The sequence below is a fragment of the Pinus tabuliformis genome, chromosome 2_1 (assembly GCF_031772625.1).
Source record: "Pinus tabuliformis cultivar Carrire ecotype Pingquan chromosome 2_1, CPIR1, whole genome shotgun sequence".
In the NCBI taxonomy this organism is placed as follows: domain Eukaryota; kingdom Viridiplantae; phylum Streptophyta; class Pinopsida; order Pinales; family Pinaceae; genus Pinus; species Pinus tabuliformis.
Window position 1 is genome coordinate 516,150,628 of NC_142299.1, and position 24,705 is coordinate 516,175,332.

The 24,705-nt window shown below is 34.8% G+C and overlaps 2 protein-coding genes across 2 annotated transcripts; one reads left to right on the forward strand and one right to left on the reverse strand.

Annotated features, from left to right (window-relative positions):
* The first annotated feature begins 13,222 nt into the window (after window positions 1–13,222).
* On the forward strand, window positions 13,223–20,125 carry LOC149201217 (cysteine-rich receptor-like protein kinase 4). Its single transcript, XM_089401226.1, has 9 exons — window positions 13,223–13,916; window positions 14,037–14,156; window positions 14,390–14,529; window positions 14,707–14,857; window positions 14,976–15,097; window positions 18,402–19,133; window positions 19,262–19,388; window positions 19,644–19,783; window positions 19,901–20,125. Exons 1-9 carry the CDS (start codon window positions 13,223–13,225, stop codon window positions 20,123–20,125), a joined length of 2,451 nt encoding a protein of 816 aa, XP_089257352.1.
* Window positions 20,126–22,381: 2,256 nt separating this feature from the next.
* On the reverse strand, window positions 22,382–24,449 carry LOC149201218 (glycerophosphodiester phosphodiesterase GDPD2-like). The gene is made up of 8 exons (XM_089399690.1): window positions 24,209–24,449; window positions 23,752–23,853; window positions 23,470–23,654; window positions 23,299–23,358; window positions 23,130–23,210; window positions 22,752–22,952; window positions 22,573–22,668; window positions 22,382–22,471 (listed from the first exon to the last, which is right to left on the reverse strand). Exons 3-6 carry the CDS (start codon window positions 23,581–23,583, stop codon window positions 22,803–22,805), a joined length of 405 nt encoding a protein of 134 aa, XP_089255816.1. The 5' UTR covers window positions 23,584–23,654; window positions 23,752–23,853; window positions 24,209–24,449; the 3' UTR covers window positions 22,382–22,471; window positions 22,573–22,668; window positions 22,752–22,802.
* Window positions 24,450–24,705: the final 256 nt, after the last annotated feature.

Below are 24,705 nucleotides of genomic sequence, written 5' to 3' on the forward strand. Positions count from 1 at the left end.
TTATGTAAACTCAAGATGGAGGATCTGTTGGTGGATAAAGATCAATGGGTCACGGTAGATCCAGGTACTAAACCAATGGGAGTGTTCGATGAAGAATGGAAGAAGTTGGGTCGAAAGGCTAAGAGCACAATACGATTGTGTGTCTCAGATTCAGTATTGATGAATGTATTAGGGGAAGCTACGACTAAGGCTTTGTGGGAAAAGTTAAGGACTTTGTATCAATCTAAGTCTCTGGTGAATAAATTGTTCCTGCGGAAAACGCTGTATAACCTGAGGATGAAAGATGGAGACGCGGTGAGAGAGCATTTGAACGCATTTAATATTGTGGTAAGTCAGTTATTATCTGTTGATATTAAAAATTCGGAGGAAGATAAGTGCACCAGTTTGTTGTGTTCTCTACCATATTTGCGGGATAGTCTGGTTATTGCAATAGGTAGCAATACAACTGCCTTGTAGTTTGACGAAATAGTCTCATCCTTGCTGACGGAGGAGATGAGAAGGAAAAATATGGAGAGCCAGAATGTTCATGCCTTGTCTGTACGAGGATGGTCCCAAAATAGAAACAAAAATAAGTCATAGAGTGGGAGATGTAAATCTAGAGGGAGATCTAAATCTCCAGGAAAACCTGTTAAGGTGGTGTGCTGGAAATGCAAAAAGGAAGGGTAGTACAAAAGGGATTGTAAATCTAAAGCTCCTGACAGAGGAAAGGGATCTGATGATGCTCCTTCTGCAGAGGCAAAAACCATCTCAGAAGAAGGTGGGGATGTGTACTTAGCTTCTTCAAGTACACATGTAGATCATGAGGCATGGTTGGTTGACTCAGGTGCATCCTTTCACTTCACTCCCCATAGAGAGTGGTTTTGCGAGTATGAGAAATATGATGGTGGTGATGTCTTCTTGGGGGATGACAGGAAGGCTAGAATCGTTGGTCGTGGAAAAGTAAAGTTGAAGTTGCAAGATGGAAGGGTTAGAACACTTCTTGGTGTTCTGCATATTCCTACATTAGCCAGAAATATGATTTTTGTACACAAGCTAGATGATGCAGGTGTAAAAACAGTGTTCGAGAAGGATACCTGCAAGATGGTTCGGGGGGCATTGGTATTGATGAGAGGAGTTTGAATTGGAAATCTGTACAAGCTGCAAGGTAGCGTTGTTGTTGATGGGTGCAACAGTTCTGTGGTTCCTGAAAGTGGAGTAGAAAATCTAGTGGTCTCTGGAGAGAAGACCATGCTGTGGCATCAAAGACTTGGACATATTGGAGAGAAGGGCCTTCAAATACTTCATGGTAAAGGTATGGTAGAAGGTATGAGTAATAGCTCTCTGGATTTTGATTTCTGTGAAAATTTGTATATGGGAAGCATAATCGGGTGAGTTTCCCCTTTGGTGGTAAGAGGGCGAAGCAAATATTAGAGCTTGTGCACAATGATGTGTTTGGACCTATGAAGGTTCCATCACTGGGTAAGTTTTTGTACTATGTATCATTTATAGATGACTTCTCAAGGAATACATGGATATATTTCCTTAAGAAGAAATCTGAAGTATTTGACAGGTTTAAAGAATTTAAGGCGCTAGTGGAAAACCAGACAGAGAAGAAGATAAAGGTGCTGAAGACATATAACGATGAAGAGTTTTGCAGTAAGGAATTTGAAGAATTCTGTAAGAAGTGTGGTATAGCACGGCAGAAAACTACTCCATATACACCTCAGCAAAATGGAGTTGCAGAAAGAATGAAAAAGACGTTGATGGAAAGGGCGAGAAGCATGCTCAGTGGTGCTAGGTTAGGACAAGAATTCTGGGCAGAGGCGATGGAGACTGCATGTTACCTGGTCAACATATCACCTTCATCAGCGTTGGAGGATAAGACTCCACAAGAGGTATGGACCGGTAAGAAACCCTCTCTTTCACATTTGAGGGTATTTGGATGTAATGCATATGTACATGTTCCAAAGCAAAAAAGAACAAAGTTGGATAGTAAATCTGAAATGTGCATCTTTATTGGGTATAAGGATGGTTTAAAGGGTTATAAGCTTTGGAACCCAGTAACAAGGAAGGTTGTGTACAACCGAGATGTGGTGTTCAGAGAGGTGAAAGATGTTATTAAACATGAAATCCAACCAAAGGAAACTGAGAAGATAGAGTTTGAGCTTAAGGAGGAAGATTCAGACTGTACAGCAGAGGAGGAATCAGAAGATGAAGAGCCACAAACTTCGGGTGTGAGAAGATCAATTCGAGAAAGAAGGCAGCCAGAAAGGTATATTCCATCTACTTTCTGTTTAAATTTTTCTTTATCTATTACTAATGATGATCCCAAAACTATGAAGGAAACAATAGATTCAAAGGATGGAAAACTCTGGAAAGAGGCCATGCTTGATGAAATGGCATTTTTTCACAAAAATGAGGCATGGGATCTGGTGGAGTTGTCGGCTAGAAGAAAACCCATTGGCAGCAAATGGGTGCTCAAGAAGAAGACAAATGTAGAAGGAAAGGTGGAGAAATACAAAGCTCGGTTGGTAGAAAAAGGTTATTCCCAGGTGTTGGGAATTGATTTTGGTGATATTTTTCTCCTGTTGCCAAGGTAGCTTCTGAAGCCGAATGTTGACAAGACTAGTCTCTAGTTATTTGGGGAAGCCAAATGTTGGCGAGACTACTAGCTGTGCCATTCAAATTCAAAACAAATTTCGAGTAAAATGCGCCAATTTTAAAATTCAAATTTGATGGATGATGGTTGATGTATTCGATATGATGAATGACATGCTATGGGGACAACGTGGAAGGCATACCAACATATGGCATGGGATGGTGATGGTCAGACTGCATACAAAGAGAGGTCCCATCACAACACTGTTAAGGCATTCAATACCCTATAGCATAGTTTCTATTGCTCGTCGGACATGATGGCTGAGATAGAACATTTAATCCAACATTTATTCATGTTATGGCTCATCGTACTCTTATACAAAAATTGGACAATAACATCTACAAAATAAGAGCCAATAGTATGATAAATAAATGTCAATAAAATAAATTGAGCAATAACATCTACAAAATAAGTGCCAACAGTTTGACAAATAAATGTGAATAAAAAAAAATTCAAATAAATGTGAAAAAAATAATTTGTAAAAATAAAAAACAAATAAATGTGAATAAAACAATTCAAATAAACGTGAATAAAATAATAAATGCGAGTAAAAAATAATTCAATAAATGTGAATAAAATAATTCAAATAAATTTGAATAAAAAAATTCGTTAAAAATAAAAATAAGATATTATGTAAGGTTCGAGCATTTTTAAAATTAAAAAAAAAAATCACCAAGTTTTACAAATTGGGCAATAACATCTACGAAATAAGAGCCAATAGTATGACAAATAAATGTGAATAAAATAAAGATAATAATAAAGTTCGATATTGTTAAATTTTAAAAAAGTTCACAAAGTTTCACATAATTCCTAAAATTTAAAAAAAAAAAAAAAAAAAAAAAAAAAAATAAACAAATTGGGCAATAACATCTACAAAATAAGAGCCAATAATATGAGATAAATGTGAATAAAATAATTCGTAAAAAAAAAAAAAAAAATTCAACATTGTTAAATTAAAAAAAAAAATAATATGGTTCAACTCAATTACTGAATGCATTGTCTTGTCAAGCCGCAAGACAATAATATGATTTTAAGAAGGTCCCATAGCTAGCATTCCCTGCCCGCTTAATTTAATAAAATATTTTAATGTCATAATGTAAAATATTTTAATGTCATGATATATTGTAGGTACTTCAAACAATAATAAAATTGTAAAATGAATTATATGAATATTTGACATTTTTTATTAATTTTTTTAATATAATTACACATTTGTTTGGTAGATAAAGGTTATATATATATATATATAATTGACATTGAAGAGAATGATAACAAGTTAATAATTATTTATTTAATATTGAATGATGACAACTTTTTTATATAATGCTCATATTATAATACACATGTCATGTCATTAGAGTATAGATTGATATAATGAGAGTTGTACAAATTGTACACATGTTATTTTTACATATTTTTTTCAAATTTAAATTTTTTAAATTAAAAAATAAAACCCATAAAATTTGTCTATTCAACACTTTATACCAATAAGAAAATAATTTTTTTGAATTTAATTACAAACCATTTGTATTTATGGTGCATAGTAATTAATATATAACGTTATTTTTTAAATTATTTATATTTATTGTACATAGTAATTAGTGGTATAGTAGATAGTAATTAATAATAGAGTACACAAAAGTCAATTCTTGTATCATTACACAATAAGAGGGGAGACATTTTAACCAATCATATTTGCCATAAAAAGAAATAAATTTTATTTAAAAATAATAAATTTAATTTCATAATATTAAACTTTGTATAGATTTTAAATAATTTTAGTCAAAGAAAAACTAATAACAAGTCAATGAAAAACTGAACATATCATATCTTTTTAATAGCAAGTATAATAATAAGTACATTAATACTTCGATCGAGTTAAAACAAATACAAATATTAGTTTAATTCAATTACGAAATGAAAAAAAAATACAAATATTTGTTCAACTCAATTACCAAATGCATAGTCCTGCCCGGCGGCAGAGAATAATATAATTTTAATAATAAGTACATTGATACCTCTGGCGAGTTAAAAAATATAAATTCTGGTGCAGACATAAACCATCATCGCTGATAGTGTTCAAGAGGTTGAAATAAAACCTAAATGTAGAGATTTTAATGAGAGTTTTCCAGATCTTATGATGGTGATTAGAGAGATGATTGATTACACACAAGTAACTCGTATGATCCTTGGAATGCTTTGTAAGGTATGGTGCAACTTGCCAAGGCAAGGGTTATTTTTATACCATGCAGATATGTATGCGTTACTTCACATTTTGTTGTTATAGTTTTTAGGGTGGTGAATTTATACACATACAAAAAAACATGTTTGAAACCACCCAAACAAATTATGATTTATCAAATTGGAATCAAAAATTCCAAAGCAACATCTTTACTTTTACTTTTAGCCATTAAACTCAATATAACTTTGATCTTTATTTTTATTTTCTTCCTATTAATGAATTAAGTAATTTAACATTTATAATTATATACTCTTTGAATGTTATTGGTTTTCTTATATTTAATACAGTACTACATATGTCCCCATTTAATTTCTAACACAAACCAAAATGTCTTTAAATTTATTATAATCTATTTATAACTCAAAAAAAAATTTAAAAACCAAAAAAAATAAAATGCAATATATAGTAAAATCAGGTTAATTAACAATTTTTCAAATTTATTTCACCAATTTAATTAAATTTAATAAAATATTTAAAAATTATTTCAAATTTATTTTACCAATTTAACTAAGTTTGATAAAATATTTTAAAACTGAGTAGTTTTTAAGTGTGATTTTTTAGAATTTCCACGGTCAGGATACGACAAAAAAATGTGTTCAAATCTTGATTTGTGTTGTTTAAACTATAGATTTAGCACCCTCAAAAACCCTTCGGGCACTTCCATTGTGAAGAGTTCAACTATTAAACTTGTGATTTCAATGAATCCATATCGGATTCTATTCTAGACAAATTAGATTATAAAATAAACCTGAGAACTTTTCAAAAAATCACATTTAAAAACTACTTTTCTAAAAAAACTTAAAATTTAATTTAATATATTCTAAAATCAAAATCACTAACCAATTTTCAAATTTATTTAACCAATTTAACTAAATTTAATAAAACTTGATATTATTAAACATACCATCTAACACATTCCTATAGTATTATTAAACATCCAATCTAACACACACGTTCCTGTAACACAAGGAAAATGACTTACTATGGCTAAACATGTAACACACATTCTTATTACACAAGAACAACTCTCACACAATTATAGCATCATCACATGCATTGCATTGTCATTGAAACAACCATTTTCACCTACGTTCCAATATTCATTTTCAACCAATCATGTAGTTACATCATAATCGTCAAGCTAATTTTGACGCAAAAGATTATTTTCTAATAATAAATATACTAGCATTTGCACTTTAGGCGCAAGGAACCAGGAGATTTCAATAGGTTTTTTAATTTGAAGAAATTGTACTTTAGTTTTCATAATCAAGCATATTAATTTTTATTTATTTATTTTTTTAATTTATTTAAGATTTATAAAATTATTTTGTGGTTATAAAATTTAAATAATTATTAATTTTATTTTTAATTTTAATTTATTTATATTAGTATTTATCTTTTTTATAATAAGATATAGTATGTTAATTACAATATGTAGCATAGAAGTTAAGATTTTATCTTTTGTTAATGTTTATTTACAACATTAAGTTGTCAAAACATCTTATAAAGTTAGTTGTGGCATGTATATACAAAAAACAATTTAATAACTGCATGTGGTCATCTCGACTACGTTCACCACTGTATCGAAATCTGGATAAATCCTATTGTAAAAATAAGACTCATATCAAACTTTCTATGTGAAAGACCTCTATTTATGGAAAGAAATTCAGAGTCAATTTTGTGTGTAAAATGGAGAGTGGGGCAAGACAATTTATATTGGAACTAGGCAATCATAAAATAATAAATAAGAAAGTAGTTGCTGGAAAGTTGTATGTTAAATTAAATCAATTTTATGAACTTACCAGTTGGAGGCATCTCTCAAACTTTATTCTCTTGTGAATCACGTATACAAATTTCCCCACGGTAAGATCTACTGGCACCAGATATCAAACCCAGTACAACGAAATACAAGTGTGAAAATATTAATTGCAATCTCAAGGAGATGAGTACACTATGGATAGTTGATGTTTGGGATATAAGAGAAATGTAGTGTGATAGGATGAAAGAACCCTGGGGATTTTTAACTATTCAGATGCAAAAAAATGCCCAAAAGGACATGGCTAATAGAACAATGTACCCTGAACATTAGGACAAGATGGGGAAATGTAAATATAGAGTTTATGGGTGACTCGATTTGGATTTACTAAAAATGTGATAAACAAGAAGGAAACAATTACCCAAAAGTGGGATTATATCATATGTTAAATGTGAAATATGGGGTTCACAATACTAAGTTTCTCATAGAGCAAGAAATGGCTAGCATGAATTTAGAATAGTACCAAATTGTATGGTGGTTATTATCTCTGCTTTGGAAAAAAAATGCTTTACTTGAAATTGAGTTGAGTAGAGATGTTTGAATTAAAGTTGGACTCCAACATGCTTGTCTAGAATGCCTTTACAGTTGGGATTTGACAAAGTGCAAAATTTCACGTGAAACCTATTTTTCAAAAGGGGAGAAAGATATTCCTATCTTGTCTACAACTTTATCTCTGATATTTCTTCTTTCTCACTAATTTAGGGCCTCAAACAGAGTTGAAACCATCCTCAAGATTGAATATTTGTAGAAAGGATGCTTTGCCTTCTTTTATGTGCTCCTCAGCACTCAAGTGCAGCAATGGCAACAGGAATCAAGCATGTCTCTAAACTGAATTGCAATGCGTAAAAAACTAAGGGCTAGACACTTCAATTTTGGGAGCAATGACAACAAACTAAGACAAGGTTTTAGTATTGGCTAAGGGGAACCCAAAATTTCTAGGTTGCTAGCCAACATTAGAATATTTCTAGAAAAACATAGTCTAGTAATCTCGGTAGAATTAAAGGGCAATGGGGTATGAATTGCTTACAAAATTGAGGCTCAAGGCTTGCAGATATTTTCTTGTATCACATGATATATCTACATTTTCTTTTATTTCATGAGGAGGGTTGCACATGGTAAATTACAAAAAAACCAAGACTTGTACAATTGCAAGTGAGCATGGACACAATTAGCATATTTCCACATAAGAAATAACTATAGTTTAAAGGTAAGAAGAAAACCATGTCATATAGTCAACTACAAGAATGGTGACAATTTTTTACTAGTGCAACAACTTTTACCATAGGAAATTAAGAAGACAACTCTCTAAGAAACTTGGACAAAATACCACGGTGACAGGTTACAAGAAGGATAAATCCAATCAGGAGAAACAAGTACGAAATGGAATTAGAAAATGAATCAAAGTCAAACCTTGAAAATAGTACTAAGAAGGTTGTTGCTAGAAACCATTTAAACATTGAAATGAGATTTTCACATTGGTATACTATAGGATGGATAAGAAACTCTAAAAAATTGAAGTCACTGCTCTATAAAAACCAATAAATGATCTAAGACACGCATGGCACTATTACTCCTCGCATTTCATTATAATCCCTACATCTCTTGTAAATACTTTGGTAAAGAGCCATGGCATTGTGTTGGAAATACATCTTAATGAACGGCCAAATATTGTTCCAATGAGGAGTAGTGAGAGAAAGAGCTTATTATTATTTTCTTATCTTTCAATTAACACCAAAAATCAAGTCAGGCATGAATGATTGAATTGTTTGCGCCAAAGTGAGCTTGTCTTTAAACTATTTGAAAACCATTTTCTTTACTTTATTCTCTATAACATCAAGACACATTAACGGTTTTGAGCACATGAACAAGAATGATGACTCCAAAATCACTTGGAGTGTTTCAATAGGTTAATAAATGCACCATAGTTAGTCGTGTTTTGATTGTGTATGATGTCAGTTTAAACAATGATTAGGTATCATGTCAGTTTAAATTACATACGGCAGGTTTCGTGGTGTAGTTGGTTATCACGTCAAGCCTCACACATTGAAGGCCTCCAGTTCAAGTCTGGGTAGCGCCATCAGATATTTTCCTGCTAAAAGAATGATTATGTATGTTGATATCATAAAAAAATATATATATATTTTAAATTCCATCGCTACTGCTGAAATACCCCGGGAAGGAATTTATTTGAAAAGAAGAGATGAAGGCCTTGTAAAAAAATTGTCTAACATGATTTTTTCCCGGGGTTCAATAAGTTTTCAGGGATTCTAATTCAAGGTTTTGATGAAAACAACCAAAACTGAAAACATCTAAAACCCCTCGAAATAAGAAAACTGGAATTGGGAAATTGACCAAAAAGGTTGCAGTCATTTAGAAATTGGACCAAAAAGGGTGCAATTGGGAAATTGACCAAAAAGGGTGCAGTCATTTAGAAATTGGACCAAAAAGGGTGCATGCAAGGCATCAATTTTAACATTTTTTTTACCTTATTGAAGTGGGAATTTCACAAACCTATGTTGTGATTTAACAATGACTAAAATCAACCAAACTTGAAATCTATTGTCAGAAATATTGATTTACTACCCGGATAAAGTAATAAACGCTCCTGGGTCCTGCCAAGAGGGATAAGCAAGGACAACAACCCACTCAACACCACTCTTGAAAGGAACCTCCTATCCACTGCACACACGACTAAGGGTAACAGAATGACAATGACCACCGGATCAACAGAGAACTGATTAAACAAAGTACATAGTTGAACTGAGAAGAAAACAAATATTGGCGTAAAAATACACATGTTCACTCCTGATCTGACATGTCAGGAACTAAACATTTGATGGTGCATCATGGAATTGAATTGGCAGAGTCAAATTCGGACGATGATTTTACCAGGGTTGTTTACGAACAGACAAATATGCAACGCTTACAACTACGGAGCACATTCAGGGGTTCTAGCAGTGTAAAATTATGTGGAAACCACGAATCGTGCACCATGGGCATACATCCTAAGTCGACGAACATGGAAAATATGTGGATACCATGCATTGTGCGACATGGGCTTATAGCCTAAGTTGACGGACAGGGACAGATGTCCTTCTGTAACTAGGAGGACAAATGTCATGCAATCTAATTGCCACTTGAAACACATTTCAAATCAATGGCTAAAATTTGTTCAACAGATCCGATATTGCATGCAAAAAATGTAAAGAAATCCTGGCATGGCCAATTTCAAGAAGAGACGCCTATCAACATAAAAATATGACTTCAATAATAATTTTAATTTCTGTTCAGGATAACTCTCACCAGCTATTGATTATCCTAGATTAAAACTAGCATTTGCACCACATGTTGCAAAGGAAATGCCATAAGGCAATGATATAAAAAACAACAACATAGAAGAAAGAAGTCAAAATTTTATGCAAATGACATAAGAAACAATAGCAAAGAAGAAAGAAGTCAAATTTTTATGCAATTTTGTTTCTTTACCAGTGTTTATTTTTTATCATCAACAAATGGCTAGATCATCTATTCATATTACCAAGAACCTTCGCGTTTCAGGGCGTTGCCACAATGCCACAAAGCTCATTCTGATGATCACCGGGAAGCGAATTGTTGTGAGAGATGCAAATTGTTTCCATTGTTTCTCGAATGGACTTTGTTCTTGCACTGATTATTGTAATGCTAATTGCAAATCGTCTCATAAAAAATAGTGTGACTGCAAGCATAAGCAATTACTTGCCTTTTGTGACAAGCATATGTTTGATAGAGAAAAATGGAAAAATGCAAAAGCAGAGGGGATTAGTAAAATATTTGATGTCTAATCTAGGGTGCATACATAGCATCAGTGTAATCTAGGGTGCATACATAGCAAAAACATACCTGGATAGTTAGTGACATTTTCATAAGACAGATTGAATTTCTACCTGATTCATTTCTTCATATCGGCCATAATTTTACAAAAAATGTCGAATAGGGGTTACATTGAGTATAGTATTGCTAGAAATTTGCATAATGCAGTGTTGTTGGGTGGTATGCCAATGGTGACACGTCATGTGATCATATTTCATTGATATAGATGGTATTTCGAGCATAATTATTTAAGGTTATGTGTAGAAGATTTCAAGAGAAGATATGCATGGCAGGTTCTAACTGCCCTAACATAATTCACCCAAAAGATACAAAATTTATCTGACAAACTGAATTATCTTGGACAATGTGATTGTTACATGAGAAGGCGTGCATTGGGCTTAAGATTGTAAAATATCTCATAACCTTTTCCAATATACTATAAATCAAGGCCAAGGAACACTAATGTAGGGAATGAAACATGCGTAGAAGCTAGGACATTCATAACATAGTAAGAAGAGCATTCCCTATGGGGTTCTCTAGGTCAAACCCATTTCTAATTAAATGGCCATGCACCTCGTTTCCTTGCTGCGGAGCTTCTAGGCCAGCACACGCACCAAGTACACTGGAAAAGGTAACATGATCCGCCTCTATAGCTGTCCATTGCATCCAGCCATAAAGGCTTAATGCCTCCTGACAATACCCATTTTTAGTATATCCAACAATCATAGTATTCCATGACACCACATCCCGTTCAGGCATTTTGTCAAACACTGTCCATGCATCCGCTACATATCAATATTGACTTGTTCGACTTACTCAGAACTAGTCACTGAAGCTGATCATATAGTGCAAGAACTCCAGCCCTTACTACTCTTAACATAATATTAGCTGTTACTCCTCTGAAGAGGGCATGGATGCCCTCTTGGCGCACAATCTGTTGAAAAGCATGGACGGTGTTGCTATAACTTGTTTCTAGAAAAACAGCTTGACAGAAAATTTTATGTGAGATCCATCATAGTTGCTAGAAGTAACATCACAAGCTCAGAACATGAGCAAGAATGTAGATTTTATGTCATATTTCTTACTTGTATAATGTCTTCAGCATGTCGTGTATAAGACAAAGAAAGAAAGTCAATGTTGTTGCGAACTCCCCAAGATGCAATAGCCTTCAAAGTACAAACAACAGAAATAAATCAAATTACAAACCTTGTCATAATCAAATCACATGATGCACAATAAACTTTAGCACAAAAATAGACTAGTGCCCTGCAATTTGTAAGGTTACATTTATTTCATGAGATCAAAGCTTGAACTATCTAATATTTGAAGAGCGAGGGTTACCACAATTAGCAAATGCACAAATTAATTTATTTGACACTTTGATTTCATGTTAGTTACAGACTGCATGCTTTCAGTTTATAAGGTTTATCCTAAGGTCCTTGATGGATGCCAATACTGTCTTCTGACATTGCTTGATGAACATTTGACAAAAGATGAGAACAATGATGTAATTGAAATTCAAAGATTATGAATAAATAAGGAAGACCTTTATATAAGGGAAATTAACTCAATATGTTCATTTTAAAGATATGCTATCACCAATATTAATATTCATTAGGTTAGAGACAAATAGAAAATTAGCATTAGGTTTCTAACATCCAAATGGTCTCACCATTGTTTGAATTAAGCACTCCTAGTGATAAAAAGAGTGAAAATATGTTAAAAATTGGATTCTATAAGCTTCTAGAGGGCATTATGTTGTCAAATATTGCCCGAGGTGAGAATTAATCAAGTGTCGGATACCCAAAAAATAGCCATTGGATTTAGTAAATTACAAGTAAATCATGTTCAAGGTGTAAGATCGAATTTACCATAATGAGCATAGACAAACTAACTAGTGGACAGGTAGTCAAACAAACTATGTGCTTCTAAAGGCATTATGTCGTCAAATATTGCAGATGCCCCAAGGTGAAGCATAGATTTAAATTTCCCCCAAAAAAATAACCTGTTACAATTTTACAAAATGTTAAAAGACACAACAGCATGAATACAGGATATGCCAGCTTCCTTTTAAAAGCTTTGCACATGAAATGGAGCTCGAAACCAGATCTGCATAATCTTATATAATGTGACCATGATCTTGCAACTGATGCATGAACTCCCTGAACTCCCTTTCCTGGGTAACAAATCTGGCTAAAGCAAACTTCCCAGCACTTTTATAGGCATCTATAACTGCCTTGAACGTGAATTCGTTTGGCTGAAAACCCTTCTGTTTCATTTTGTAAAGCATTCTCCTAACACCGTCTACCAACCCTAGCTTCCTATAGCTAATTGTCATACTTGCATAAGTAATTGTATCTGGTTCAAGACCTTTGGCTTGCATGATCATGAACATGTTGTAAGCTTCATTAATCCTCCCAGCACTACCAAGATATAACAGCATTGTAAGAAGACACATCAAAATCCAACCCAGAAGCTCTCAGTTCATCACAAGCTTCCAAAGCTTCAGCATGCATCCCCACTGCAAAAAAGATTGTCAGCTATTCTATTTCATTTCATTGGTTTACTATTCATCACCAATTTTCCTTCTGTTACTTCACAGATTAGCTCACACGCCTGCGGTAATGCCTCTACTTATGCCAATGGAAGTACTTTTTTGAGCGATTTGAATAGGTTAATGGGTGATCTAATGAAGAACGCACCTCAAACAAGGTTCAACACTTCTTTCTATGGAAAAAGTCCTAACAGAATATATGGCCTCCTCCAGTGTCAAGGTAACATATCTAGCCAAGACTCTTCAATCTGTTCACAAGAAGCAAACGATAGTGTTATACAACTTTGTGGAAAAGACGTCGGCGCTCGAGTATGGTTAGAAAGCTGCTTCCTGCGATACGAGAACTTTAGCCTTTTTTCAAAGCTAGACACCAATGGGACTTATCTGGTTATGGTAATTGAAATTAGTACAAGTAATCTATACAATTTCAAGACCACTACTTCAAATCTGCTTTTCAACGTGTCTGATGAGGCCTGCAATTCTGCAAATAAGGGATTCACTCAAGGCTCAGCTACATGTTCTGCCAATGGTACCGTTTACAGTTTAGTTCAATGTTGGAGAGATTTATCCAGAAAGGACTGCAGATCTTGCTTTCAACTACCAACGAATAACCTCCACCGATGTCGTTCTCTGAATGGAGGAGCCCAGGCACTATCGGGAAGCTGCAGGGTTCGATATGAAATATACCCTTCTTTTAACACTAGTACTGCTGGGAATAGTGCTAGTCCACTTTCATTCTCTAACTCCTCCCGGCCAAACCCTTCTGCCCATATGACTCAGGTGACTCAGGCGAATGGAGCTTCACACACCACGTCAAGTAATCCCTCATGGCCACATCTAATTTTATGATTTCCTTGCTTTTGGGGATTATAGAAATTGATTGTAACTTCAATGTCTGTAAATAACAGTACAATGCATTACATGATTTGCTCTACAGAAAATTCTCTGGGGATTGTGGCAGGCGTCTTAGTAGCGTTAATGGTCTGTTTGTTTGCCCTGAGGAACAGACTGAAATCTTTCTTTTCACGGAACCCAGTAACATGTCAGCAGAATGAAGGTAGAATCAGCGGAATTTATCTTAAATTTTAAGAATAATTGACCTTATTCTTGTTTATCTTATTCTGAACTTATCTTGATGGCAGATTTTAAGAATAATTTTCAAAATATTCTAAATCTACCAGCTAGAAATAAAATTGAATCTATAACCAGGCATCTCTTTAACACAACCCATTCATATTTATGTTATCTAATGAAATTAGATTCTTATTTGCCTCTTCTTTTTCTATGTAGAAAAACATGTTAATGATCCAGAATCGACACTAATCGAACATGAGCAAATTATTTTCACCTTAGAAGCACTCACAGAAGCAACGGATAATTTTCATGAAAACATGAAGCTTGGAGAGGGAGGCTTTGGCCCTGTATACAAGGTATTTACCTACCCACTAATGTTTGCAAGTTTAACGCTATCACTTTACATCATCTTCCAGATAGAGGAACAGGAACAGGGATTTTTCCATGGTTTGTTGATGGACTGATTCTTCCAAGGAATAACGAGAGACGGAAAAGAAATAGCAGTGAAGAAGTTGTCTGTAAGGTCTGGACAGGGCAAACGAGAGTTTATGAATGAAGTGAAGCTTGTTACCCATGTTCAACACCGAAATCTGGTAAAGCTGCTCGGATGTTGTGCCGAGGGTCCCGAAAGGTTGCTTGTTTATGAGTATTTGCGAAACAAGAGTCTTGACACCTTCCCGTTTGGTATGTCATTTTGAATTTTGTTTCCTGTATGAGGGAAAGATGATCATTTTTTCATAAATTAATGAGATTGATTATGTAAAAGGTTTTGAAAATTACTATTCTTTGAATACAAATACAGATCCAGAGAAGAAGAGACATCTTGATTGGCAAAAACGCTATAACATCATAATGGGAATAGCTCGTGGTCTTCCTTATCTTCATGAGGATTCACAGTTGCGAATAATTCATAGAGACATTAAAGCAAACAACATTTTGCTTGATGAAAGGCTGAATCCTAAAAAAAATCTGTATACAAATTTTGAGTTGTGTTATTTCAATTGTTTTTTTTGGATTTTACAAGGGTTTGGTATTTTGGAAAATTTTAGAAATGTGTAATTTTAATAAAAAATTTGAGTATTTGTGATTTTTTGTGATTTCAATAAATTTTTATGAGATTTTTTTTTTAATCTCAAAAAACAACTCTTTAAATTAGTTAGATAATAAAATTATAATAAATTTACCAGTTAGATAATAAATTTAAATTTGGTAAATTTGGTCTGAGTAATTAACATTTGGATAGTAAAATTATAATATATTTAAATTTGGTAAATTAGGTTTGAGAAATTAAATATCATACAAAGGTTTCATATTACCAAGAACCTTCGCGTTTCAGGGCGTTGCCACAATGCCACAAAGCTCATTTTGATGATCACCGGGAAGCAAATTGTTGTGAGAGATGCAAATTGTTTCCATTGTTTCTCGAATGGAATTTGTTCTTGCACTGATTATTGTAATGCTAATTGCAAATCGTCTCATAAAAAATAGTGTGACTGCAAGCATAAGCAATTACTTGCCTTTTGTGACAAGCATATGTTTGATAGAGAAAAATGGAAAAATGCAAAAGCAGAGGGGATTAGTAAAATATTTGATGTCTAATCTAGGGTGCATACATAGCATCGGTGTAATCTAGGGTGCATACATAGCAAAAACATACCTGGATAGTTAGTGACATTTTCATAAGACAGATTGAATTTCTACCTGATTCATTTCTTCATATCGGCCATAATTTTACAAAAAATGTCGAATAGGGGTTACATTGAGTATAGTATTGCTAGAAATTTGCATAATGCAGTGTTGTTGGGTGGTATGCCAACGGTGACATGTCATGTGATCATATTTCATTGATATAGATGGTATTTCGAGCATAATTATTTAAGGTTATGTGTAGAAGATTTCAAGAGAAGATATGCATGGCAGGTTCTAACTGCCCTAACATAATTCACCCAAAAGATACAAAATTTATCTGACAAACTGAATTATCTTGGACAATGTGATTGTTACATGAGAAGGCGTGCATTGGGCTTAAGATTGTAAAATATCTCATAACCTTTTCCAATATACTATAAATCAAGGCCAAGGAACACTAATGTAGGGAATGAAACATGCGTAGAAGCTAGGACATTCATAACATAGTAAGAAGAGCATTCCCTATGGGGTTCTCTAGGTCAAACCCATTTCTAATTAAATGGCCATGCACCTCGTTTCCTTACTGCGGAGCTTCTAGGCCAGCACACGCACCAAGTACACTGGAAAAGGTAACATGATCTGCCTCTATAGTTGTCCATTGCATCCAGCCATAAAGCCTTAATGCCTCCTGACAATACCCATTTTTAGTATATCCAACAATCATAGTATTCCATGACACCACATCCCGTTCAGGCATTTTGTCAAACACTGTCCATGCATCCGCTACATATCAATATTGACTTGTTCGACTTACTCAGAACTAGTCACTGAAGCTGATCATATAGTGCAAGAACTCCAGCCCTTACTACTCTTAACATAATATTAGCTGTTACTCCTCTGAAGAGGGCATGGATGCCCTCTTGGCGCACAATCTGTTGAAAAGCATGGACGGTGTTGCTATAACTTGTTTCTAGAAAAACAGCTTGACAGAAAATTTTATGTGAGATCCATCATAGTTGCTAGAAATAACATCACAAGCTCAGAACATGAGCAAGAATGTAGATTTTATGTCATATTTCTTACTTGTATAATGTCTTCGGCATGTCGTGTATAAGACAAAGAAAGAAAGTCAATGTTGTTGCGAACTCCCCAAGATGCAATAGCCTTCAAAGTACAAACAACAGAAATAAATCAAATTACAAACCTTGTCATAATCAAATCACATGATGCACAATAAACTTTAGCACAAAAATAGACTAGTGCCCTGCAATTTGTAAGGTTACATTTATTTCATGAGATCAAAGCTTGAACTATCTAATATTTGAAGAGCGAGGGTTACCACAATTAGCAAATGCACAAATTAATTTATTTGACACTTTGATTTCATGTTAGTTACAGACTGCATGCTTTCAGTTTATAAGGTTTATCCTAAGGTCCTTGATGGATGCCAATACTGTCTTCTGACATTGCTTGATGAACATTTGACAAAGGATGAGAACAATGATGTAATTGAAATTCAAAGATTATGAATAAATAAGGAAGACCTTTATATAAGGGAAATTAACTCAATATGTTCATTTTAAAGATATGCTATCACCAATATTAATATTCATTAGGTTAGGGACAAATAGAAAATTAGCATTAGGTTTCTAACATCCAAATGGTCTCACCATTGTTTGAATTAAGCACTCCTAGTGATAAAAAGAGTGAAAATATGTTAAAAATTGGATTCTATAAGCTTCTAGAGGGCATTTTGTTGTCAAAGATTGCCCGAGGTGAGAATTAATCAAGTGTCGGATACCCAAAAAATAGCCGTTGGATTTAGTAAATTACAAGTAAATCCTGTTCAAGGTGTAAGATCGAATTTACCATAATGAGCATAGACAAACTAACTAGTGGACAGGTAGTCAAACAAACTATGTGCTTCTAAAGGCATTATGTCGTCAAATATTGCAGATGCCCCAAGGTGAAGCATAGATTTAAATTTCCCAAAAAAAATAACCTGTTACAATTTTACAAAATGTTAAAAGACACAACAGCATGAATACAGGATATGCCAGCTTCCTTTTAAAAGCTTTGCACATGAAATGGAGCTCGAAACCAGATCTGCATAATCTTATATAATGTGACCATGATCTTGCAACTGATGCATGAACTCCCTGAACTCCCTTTCCTGGGTAACAAATCTGGCTAAAGCAAACTTCCCAGCACTTTTATAGGCATCTATAACTGCCTTGAACGTGAATTCGTTTGGCTGAAAACCCTTCTGTTTCATTTTGTAAAACATTCTCCTAACACCGTCTACCAACCCTAGCTTCCCATAGCTAATTGTCATACTTGCATAAGTAATTGTATCTGGTTCAAGACCTTTGGCTTGCATGATCATGAACATGTTGTAAGCTTCATTAATCCTCCCAGCACTACCAAGATATAACAGCATTGTAAGAAGACACATCAAAATCCAACCCAGAAGCTCTCAGTTCATCACAAGCTTCCAAAGCTTCAGCATGCATCCCCACTGCAGAAAAGATTGTCAGCTATTCTATTTCTTTTCATCGGTTTACTATTCATCACCAATTTTCCTTCTGTTACTTCACAGATTAGCTCACACGCCTGCGGTAATGCCTCTACTTATGCCAATGGAAGTACTTTTTCGAGCGATTTGAATAGGTTAATGGGTGATCTAATGAAGAACGCACCTCAAACAAGGTTCAACACTTCTTTCTATGGCAAAAGTCCTAACAGAATATATGGCCTCCTCCAGTGTCAAGGTAACATATCTAGCCAAGACTGTTCAATCTGTTCACAAGAAGCAAACGATAGTGTTATACAACTTTGTGGAAAAGACGTCGGCGCTCGAGTATGGTTAGAAAGCTGCTTCCTGCGATACGAGAACTTTAGCCTTTTTTCAAAGCTAGACACCAATGGGACTTATCTGGTTATGGTAATTGAAATTAGTACAAGTAATCTATACAATTTCAAGACCACTACTTCAAATCTTCTTTTCAACGTGTCTGATGAGGCCTGCAATTTTGCAAATAAGGGATTCACTCAAGGCTCAGCTACATGTTCTGCCAATGGTACCGTTTACAGTTTAGTTCAATGTTGGAGAGATTTATCCAGAAAGGACTGCAGATCTTGCTTTCAACTACCAACGAATAACCTCCACCGATGTCGTTCTCTGAATGGAGGAGCCCAGGCACTATCGGGAAGCTGTAGGATTCAATATGAAATATACCCTTCTTTTAACACTAGTACTGTTGGGAATAGTGCTAGTCCACTTTCATTCTCTAACTCCTCCCGGCCAAACCCTTCTGCCCATATGACTCAGGTGACTCAGGCGAATGGAGCTTCACACACCACGTCAAGTAATCCCTCATGGCCACATCTAATTTTATGATTTCCTTGCTTTTGGGGATTATAGAAATTGATTGTAACTTCAATGTCTGTAAATAACAGTACAATGCATTACACGATTTGCTCTACAGAAAATTCTCTGGGGATTGTGGCAGGCGTCTTAGTAGCGTTAATGGTCTGTTTGTTTGCCCTGAGGAACAGACTGAAATCTTTCTTTTCACGGAACCCAGTAACATGTCAGCAGAATGAAGGTAGAATCAGCGGAATTTATCTCAAATTTTAAGAATAATTGACCTTATTCTTGTTTATCTTATTCTGAACTTATCTTGATGGCAGATTTTAAGAATAATTTTCAAAATATTCTAAATCTACCATCTAGAAATAAAATTGAATCTATAACCAGGCATCTCTTTAACACAACCCATTCATATTTATGTTATCTAATGAAATTAGATTCTTATTTGCCTCTTCTTTTTCTATGTAGAAAAACATGTTAATGATCCAGAATCGACACTAATCGAACATGAGCAAATTATTTTCACCTTAGAAGCACTCACAGAAGCAACGGATAATTTTCATGAAAACATGAAGCTTGGAGAGGGAGGCTTTGACCCTGTATACAAGGTATTTACCTACCCACTATTGTTTGCAAGTTTAACGCTATCACTTTACATCATCTTCCAAATAGAGGAACAGGAACAGGGATTTTTCCATGGTTTGTTGATGGACTGATTCTTCCAGGGAATAACGAGAGACGGAAAAGAAATAGCAGTGAAGAAGTTGTCTGTAAGGTCTGGACAGGGCAAACGAGAGTTTATGAATGAAGTGAAGCTTGTTACCCATGTTCAACACCGAAATCTGGTAAAGCTGCTCGGATGTTGTGCCGAGGGTCCCGAAAGGTTGCTTGTTTATGAGTATTTGCGAAACAAGAGTCTTGACACCTTCCCGTTTGGTATGTCATTTTGAATTTTGTTTCCTGTATGAGGGAAAGATGATCATTTTTTCATAAATTAATGAGATTGATTATGTAAAAGGTTTTGAAAAATACTATTCTTTGAATACAAATACAGATCCAGAGAAGAAGAGACATCTTGATTGGCAAAAACGCTATAACATCATAATGGGAATAGCTCGTGGTCTTCCTTATCTTCATGAGGATTCACAGTTGCGAATAATTCATAGAGACATTAAAGCAAACAACATTTTGCTTGATGAAAGGCTGAATCCTAAAAAAAATCTGTATACAAATTTTGAGTTGTGTTATTTCAATTGTTTTTTTTGGATTTTACAAGGGTTTGGTATTTTGGAAAATTTTAGAAATGTGTAATTTTAATAAAAAATTTGAGTATTTGTGATTTTTTGTGATTTCAATAAATTTTTATGAGATTTTTTTTTTTAATCTCAAAAAACAACTCTTTAAATTAGTTAGATAATAAAATTATAATAAATTTACCAGTTAGATAATAAATTTAAATTTGGTAAATTTGGTCTGAGTAATTAACATTTGGATAGTAAAATTATAATATATTTAAATTTGGTAAATTAGGTTTGAGTAATTAAATATCATACAAAGGTTTTAGCAATGATTTAGTCCCAAAACAATTGTTAACATTAATAAACCTACATTAAACATCATCTAAATCCTACCCTTATATGGTTAGAAATCCGTAAATATCCACTGGTCAAAGTTGAACCTTGGTTTGTCGACCTCACCAGATGCGACTAAGTTTTAAATTAAATCACTTCTGTCGGAAAAGGTCTTCATGTTTTACAAGCTGTATTTCAGGAAAATTCTACCTTAGTTCTGGAACCTCTAAAGAAAAACATAAAATAAGGCTGCGTGTTTTACAAGCTGTACTTCATGAAAATTCTACCTTGGCTCTGGAACCTAAAAAGAAAAACTAAAAAAAATCTCTCGCGAGTTACGCTCTCAAATATTTCACCTCGAAATTCTGAAATAAATACTTCGATCTGTACATTTCTTGCAATATCATATGTACTAAGATTCTATAAAACATTTGCAAGGGAGGGTTTGATCTGGTATTATTGACTCTGCATCAACTGTGGTATAAGCTTTAATATAAACGATAATTCCCGCGGAGAAAAGCTCGGAGGAGAATTCTGTGGCTCTCTTTGTTGGCTTTCACAAGAAATTATCGATGCAATTTCCGAGTCAACGACCTGTGAGTCGGTCGATTGGCTCATCTTGCCGTTACTGCCGGTAAATCCTTCAATGGTGGCAGAAATTTCTCGCACAAAATCGACAATTACTCCATCGACGCCGATTAAATTCTGTATGTAAACGGTCTCTGGAACATTGCTGCAGAAAAAGAAATGAATACATAAATGCCTATGCATTGACATCTCTTAATAAGCAAGAGAAATAAATAAAGGTATCCCCTGTCTTAAGTTTTTGTATATGAAGAAAGTACAAATGGTCCCCAATGAAATTTAAGTAAATTAATACGAAAAGAAATGGGATGCCTGTCGGGGAGAATATATGCGTACTTCAGCTGACCGTATGTGAGGAGGCAAAGATCGGACTTCTTAACCTTCGAAATGGCTCCAAGATCTTGAAAAATGGCTCTAACTTCTGTAACAATTCCCTGGAGTCCACCTGCCATGTTTACCAGGTCAATATTTCCTACCAGATCGATAGAGGACCTATGCAGATTAGAGCATTACGAGCTTTGTCCGATTTAAGCTCCGAAACGGTTAATATACCTGTAATGCATACTTAACGGCTTCTTCCAAAGAATTTCTTCGAAAATCCTGGTATGTGTGTACTCCTCCATCTGTTAAGAACTAAACCTGCAAAATAAAGTCACAGGAAGCATATCTTAGAGTTCCTGAAAAGCGGGAGACGTTGCATACACAAGAGAAATAAATAAAGGTATCCCCTATCTTAAGTTTTTGTATATGAAGAAATTACAAATGGTCCCCAATGAAATTTAAGTAAATTAATACGAAAAGAAATGGGATGTCTGTCGGGGAGAATATATGCGTACTTCAGCTGACCGTATGTGTTGAGGCAAAGATCGGACTTCTTAACCTTCGAAATGGCTCCAGGATCTTGAAAAATGGCTCTAACTTCTGTAACAATTCCCTGGAGTCCACCTGCCATGTTTACCAGGTCAATATTTCGTACCAGATCGATAGAGGACCTATGCAGATTAGAGCATTACGAGCTTTGTCCGATTTAAGCTCCGAAACGGTTAATATACCTGTAATGCATACTTTAACGACTTCTTCCAAAGAATTTCTTCGAAAATCCTGGTATGTGTGTACTCCTCCATCTGTTAAGAACAAAACCTGCAAAATAAAGTCACAGGAAGCATATCTTAGAGTTCCTGAAAAGCGGGAGACGTCGCATACACATTTCTTCTTGGTAAATTTATTTTTGAAAGACTTACTGGATATGTATCTTGCATCTTGCGGACGATCTGTGCTGCATCCGGATGGAAACTAGAAAAAAATATTTGCCTTCCTTTTGCGTTTTGGTAAACATCCTGCGAAATTTAAGGTTTTTACTGTCAACTCTTTGTCCTCGGTTACTATGTTCGAGCAAATTGTGGAAGGACTCATTTCTCACCTCAAGAATGACCTGCAGTATATGCCGTAGCTGGTCTTCCGTATATTGAATTTAATCGTCAAACTTTAACACGATGTTAAATCCAATGAAAAGATCCACTTTTTCAAAAGCCTCCTTCAGAGTGCACAGACTGTCCTCCACCGACACCTTCCAGTTTAAAAACTCTCCATCCCGTGTCTTTCTTAGCAGAGGCTTTCCAACCTAACAGGAACCATAACCAAGTTGTGTTAATCTTTGCCTCAATGTACAATTTACAATTTTCTTTCTCTCGTCCACACGGTCGCGAGTTCGAATCTCACAAACTATGTTAATTTAGCTACAATAGGATTTAGTTAATTAGATTCAACGCACGACTTTTCCACGGTGATTTGCAGTTACCTTATAGCCATCTTTTTGAAAGCCGTAAGAGAGGAATTCCTCCAACGTCACTTCTCTGATTCGCTTTTCTACAATGATTTCCTGTAAAATGAAATGAAAACTCCTGAGTTTTCCCCATCAATGAGGAGACTAAGGAATTCAAAACAGAAACCGAAGCGTAAATCCTTACGTCTTCTTTCGTTACAATAAAATCGTCATGAAAGATGACCGCACGGTCGTCTCTGGTCACCTGCCAAATCAAAAGATTACAATTATTGACAGAGAATACAAAATCCCTCACAAAAATCTTTAATTATTAACTCGGATCTTTTAAGAATAAAGTTGCAGCTCCCGCCTTTACCTGCACGTCGAACTCTACAAACCGAACTCCACTTTTCCCGGCCTCATTGAATGAGGTTATCGTGTTTTCCATTATCGCCTGCGACCGTTTATCGGCAGTTAAAATTTTATTCATCCCGCTGCCACGATGACCGATTGCTATAAAATTAACAGAAGGTTTCCATACCCTTCGACTCTTATCAGTACCTGCAAAGCCGTCGTAAACTAATCAAATTTTCAAGCCCTGCCCACGGCAATGAACCTTGAGACGGATCTGTAAAAATCCATGAAAATTAAGACTTACCATCCCACAAATGATCGATTAATGTCTGAGTATGCTGCTGTGTGTAATTTATTCCACCAGGCTCTGTTAAGCCATCGAAACTGGGGACATCTGAAACTTGCACTGCAATATCCGCACAAACACCATAAAGCAGAGGACAATAACAAAATTAAACAGGGAAAAATAACATTTTCAAATTTAGACCTAAAACTTACAGGAAAAATTAAAATAACAAAAATAAATCCTTACATGCTCTGACTGCCATGTCTGGTTTAGGGCAAGAATCAAGATCCTCTCAAAAAAATAAAAGTTCTTTAAAGCAAAATCACTAATTTTTTTTCTCTGTTGTATCGCATCACTGCATGGACAATAATTTAGCTCGAACAATACCATGCTCTCAAATGATTTCAATTTTTCTGAAGTGTTTCATTTACAAATCTTTCAAACTTGGCACCGAGAAATGGCATCGTGTACTTACCAGCTGGTAAATGGCTTTGGGAAAAAGCTTGTGGTGGCGGCCATGGATCTTCGTGAGAGGCAAGCTGTTAGTGAAGTGGAAGTGGGCCAAAACTTTGCGGTCTGGCAGGGGTTTCAACAGCAATTCCTCAGTGAATTCTTCCTCTGTGTGTATGCACCGGACTGAAGTGCACTGAAAGATGGCTGCTATTGTCTTGAAACCCCCATCGCTTCTAACTTTAAACTGCATTCTCTGTAATTTGTAACGTTTTGTTCACCGATTACAAGAATCTGTAACGTTTTTTTTATCCTAATTATTTATCGAACGGTCTGTAACTTTTCAATCGTCTAACATAGGATCGAATGGTTCAGAGAAGTACACGGTGGCAATTAAGGAAGTTGATCTCAGAGGGAACGCTTTACGGCGTAAAAATAAATAATTAAATAATTTAAAAATTTGTTAATAATTTAAAAAATAAGACCTTGCAAAAAATTTAAACTCCAAACAAATCCAGTGAC

What these genes read in the sequence shown, in the direction of transcription:
- LOC149201218 (XM_089399690.1), bottom strand. Translation starts at nt 23,583, where the DNA reads ATGAATAAAATTTTAACTGCCGATAAACGGTCGCAGGCGATAATGGAA. An exon ending in TTGTAGAGTTCGACGTGCAG is followed by an intron (nt 23,359 to 23,469) that starts GTAAAGGCGGGA and finishes TTGATTTGGCAG; the next exon opens with GTGACCAGAGACGACCGTGC. An exon ending in TTATTGTAACGAAAGAAGAC is followed by an intron (nt 23,211 to 23,298) that starts GTAAGGATTTAC and finishes TTCATTTTACAG; the next exon opens with GAAATCATTGTAGAAAAGCG.
- LOC149201217 (XM_089401226.1), top strand. Translation starts at nt 13,223, where the DNA reads ATGGGTGATCTAATGAAGAACGCACCTCAAACAAGGTTCAACACTTCT. An exon ending in AGCTTCACACACCACGTCAA is followed by an intron (nt 13,917 to 14,036) that starts GTAATCCCTCAT and finishes TTTGCTCTACAG; the next exon opens with AAAATTCTCTGGGGATTGTG. An exon ending in GCTTTGGCCCTGTATACAAG is followed by an intron (nt 14,530 to 14,706) that starts GTATTTACCTAC and finishes AGGTCTGGACAG; the next exon opens with GGCAAACGAGAGTTTATGAA.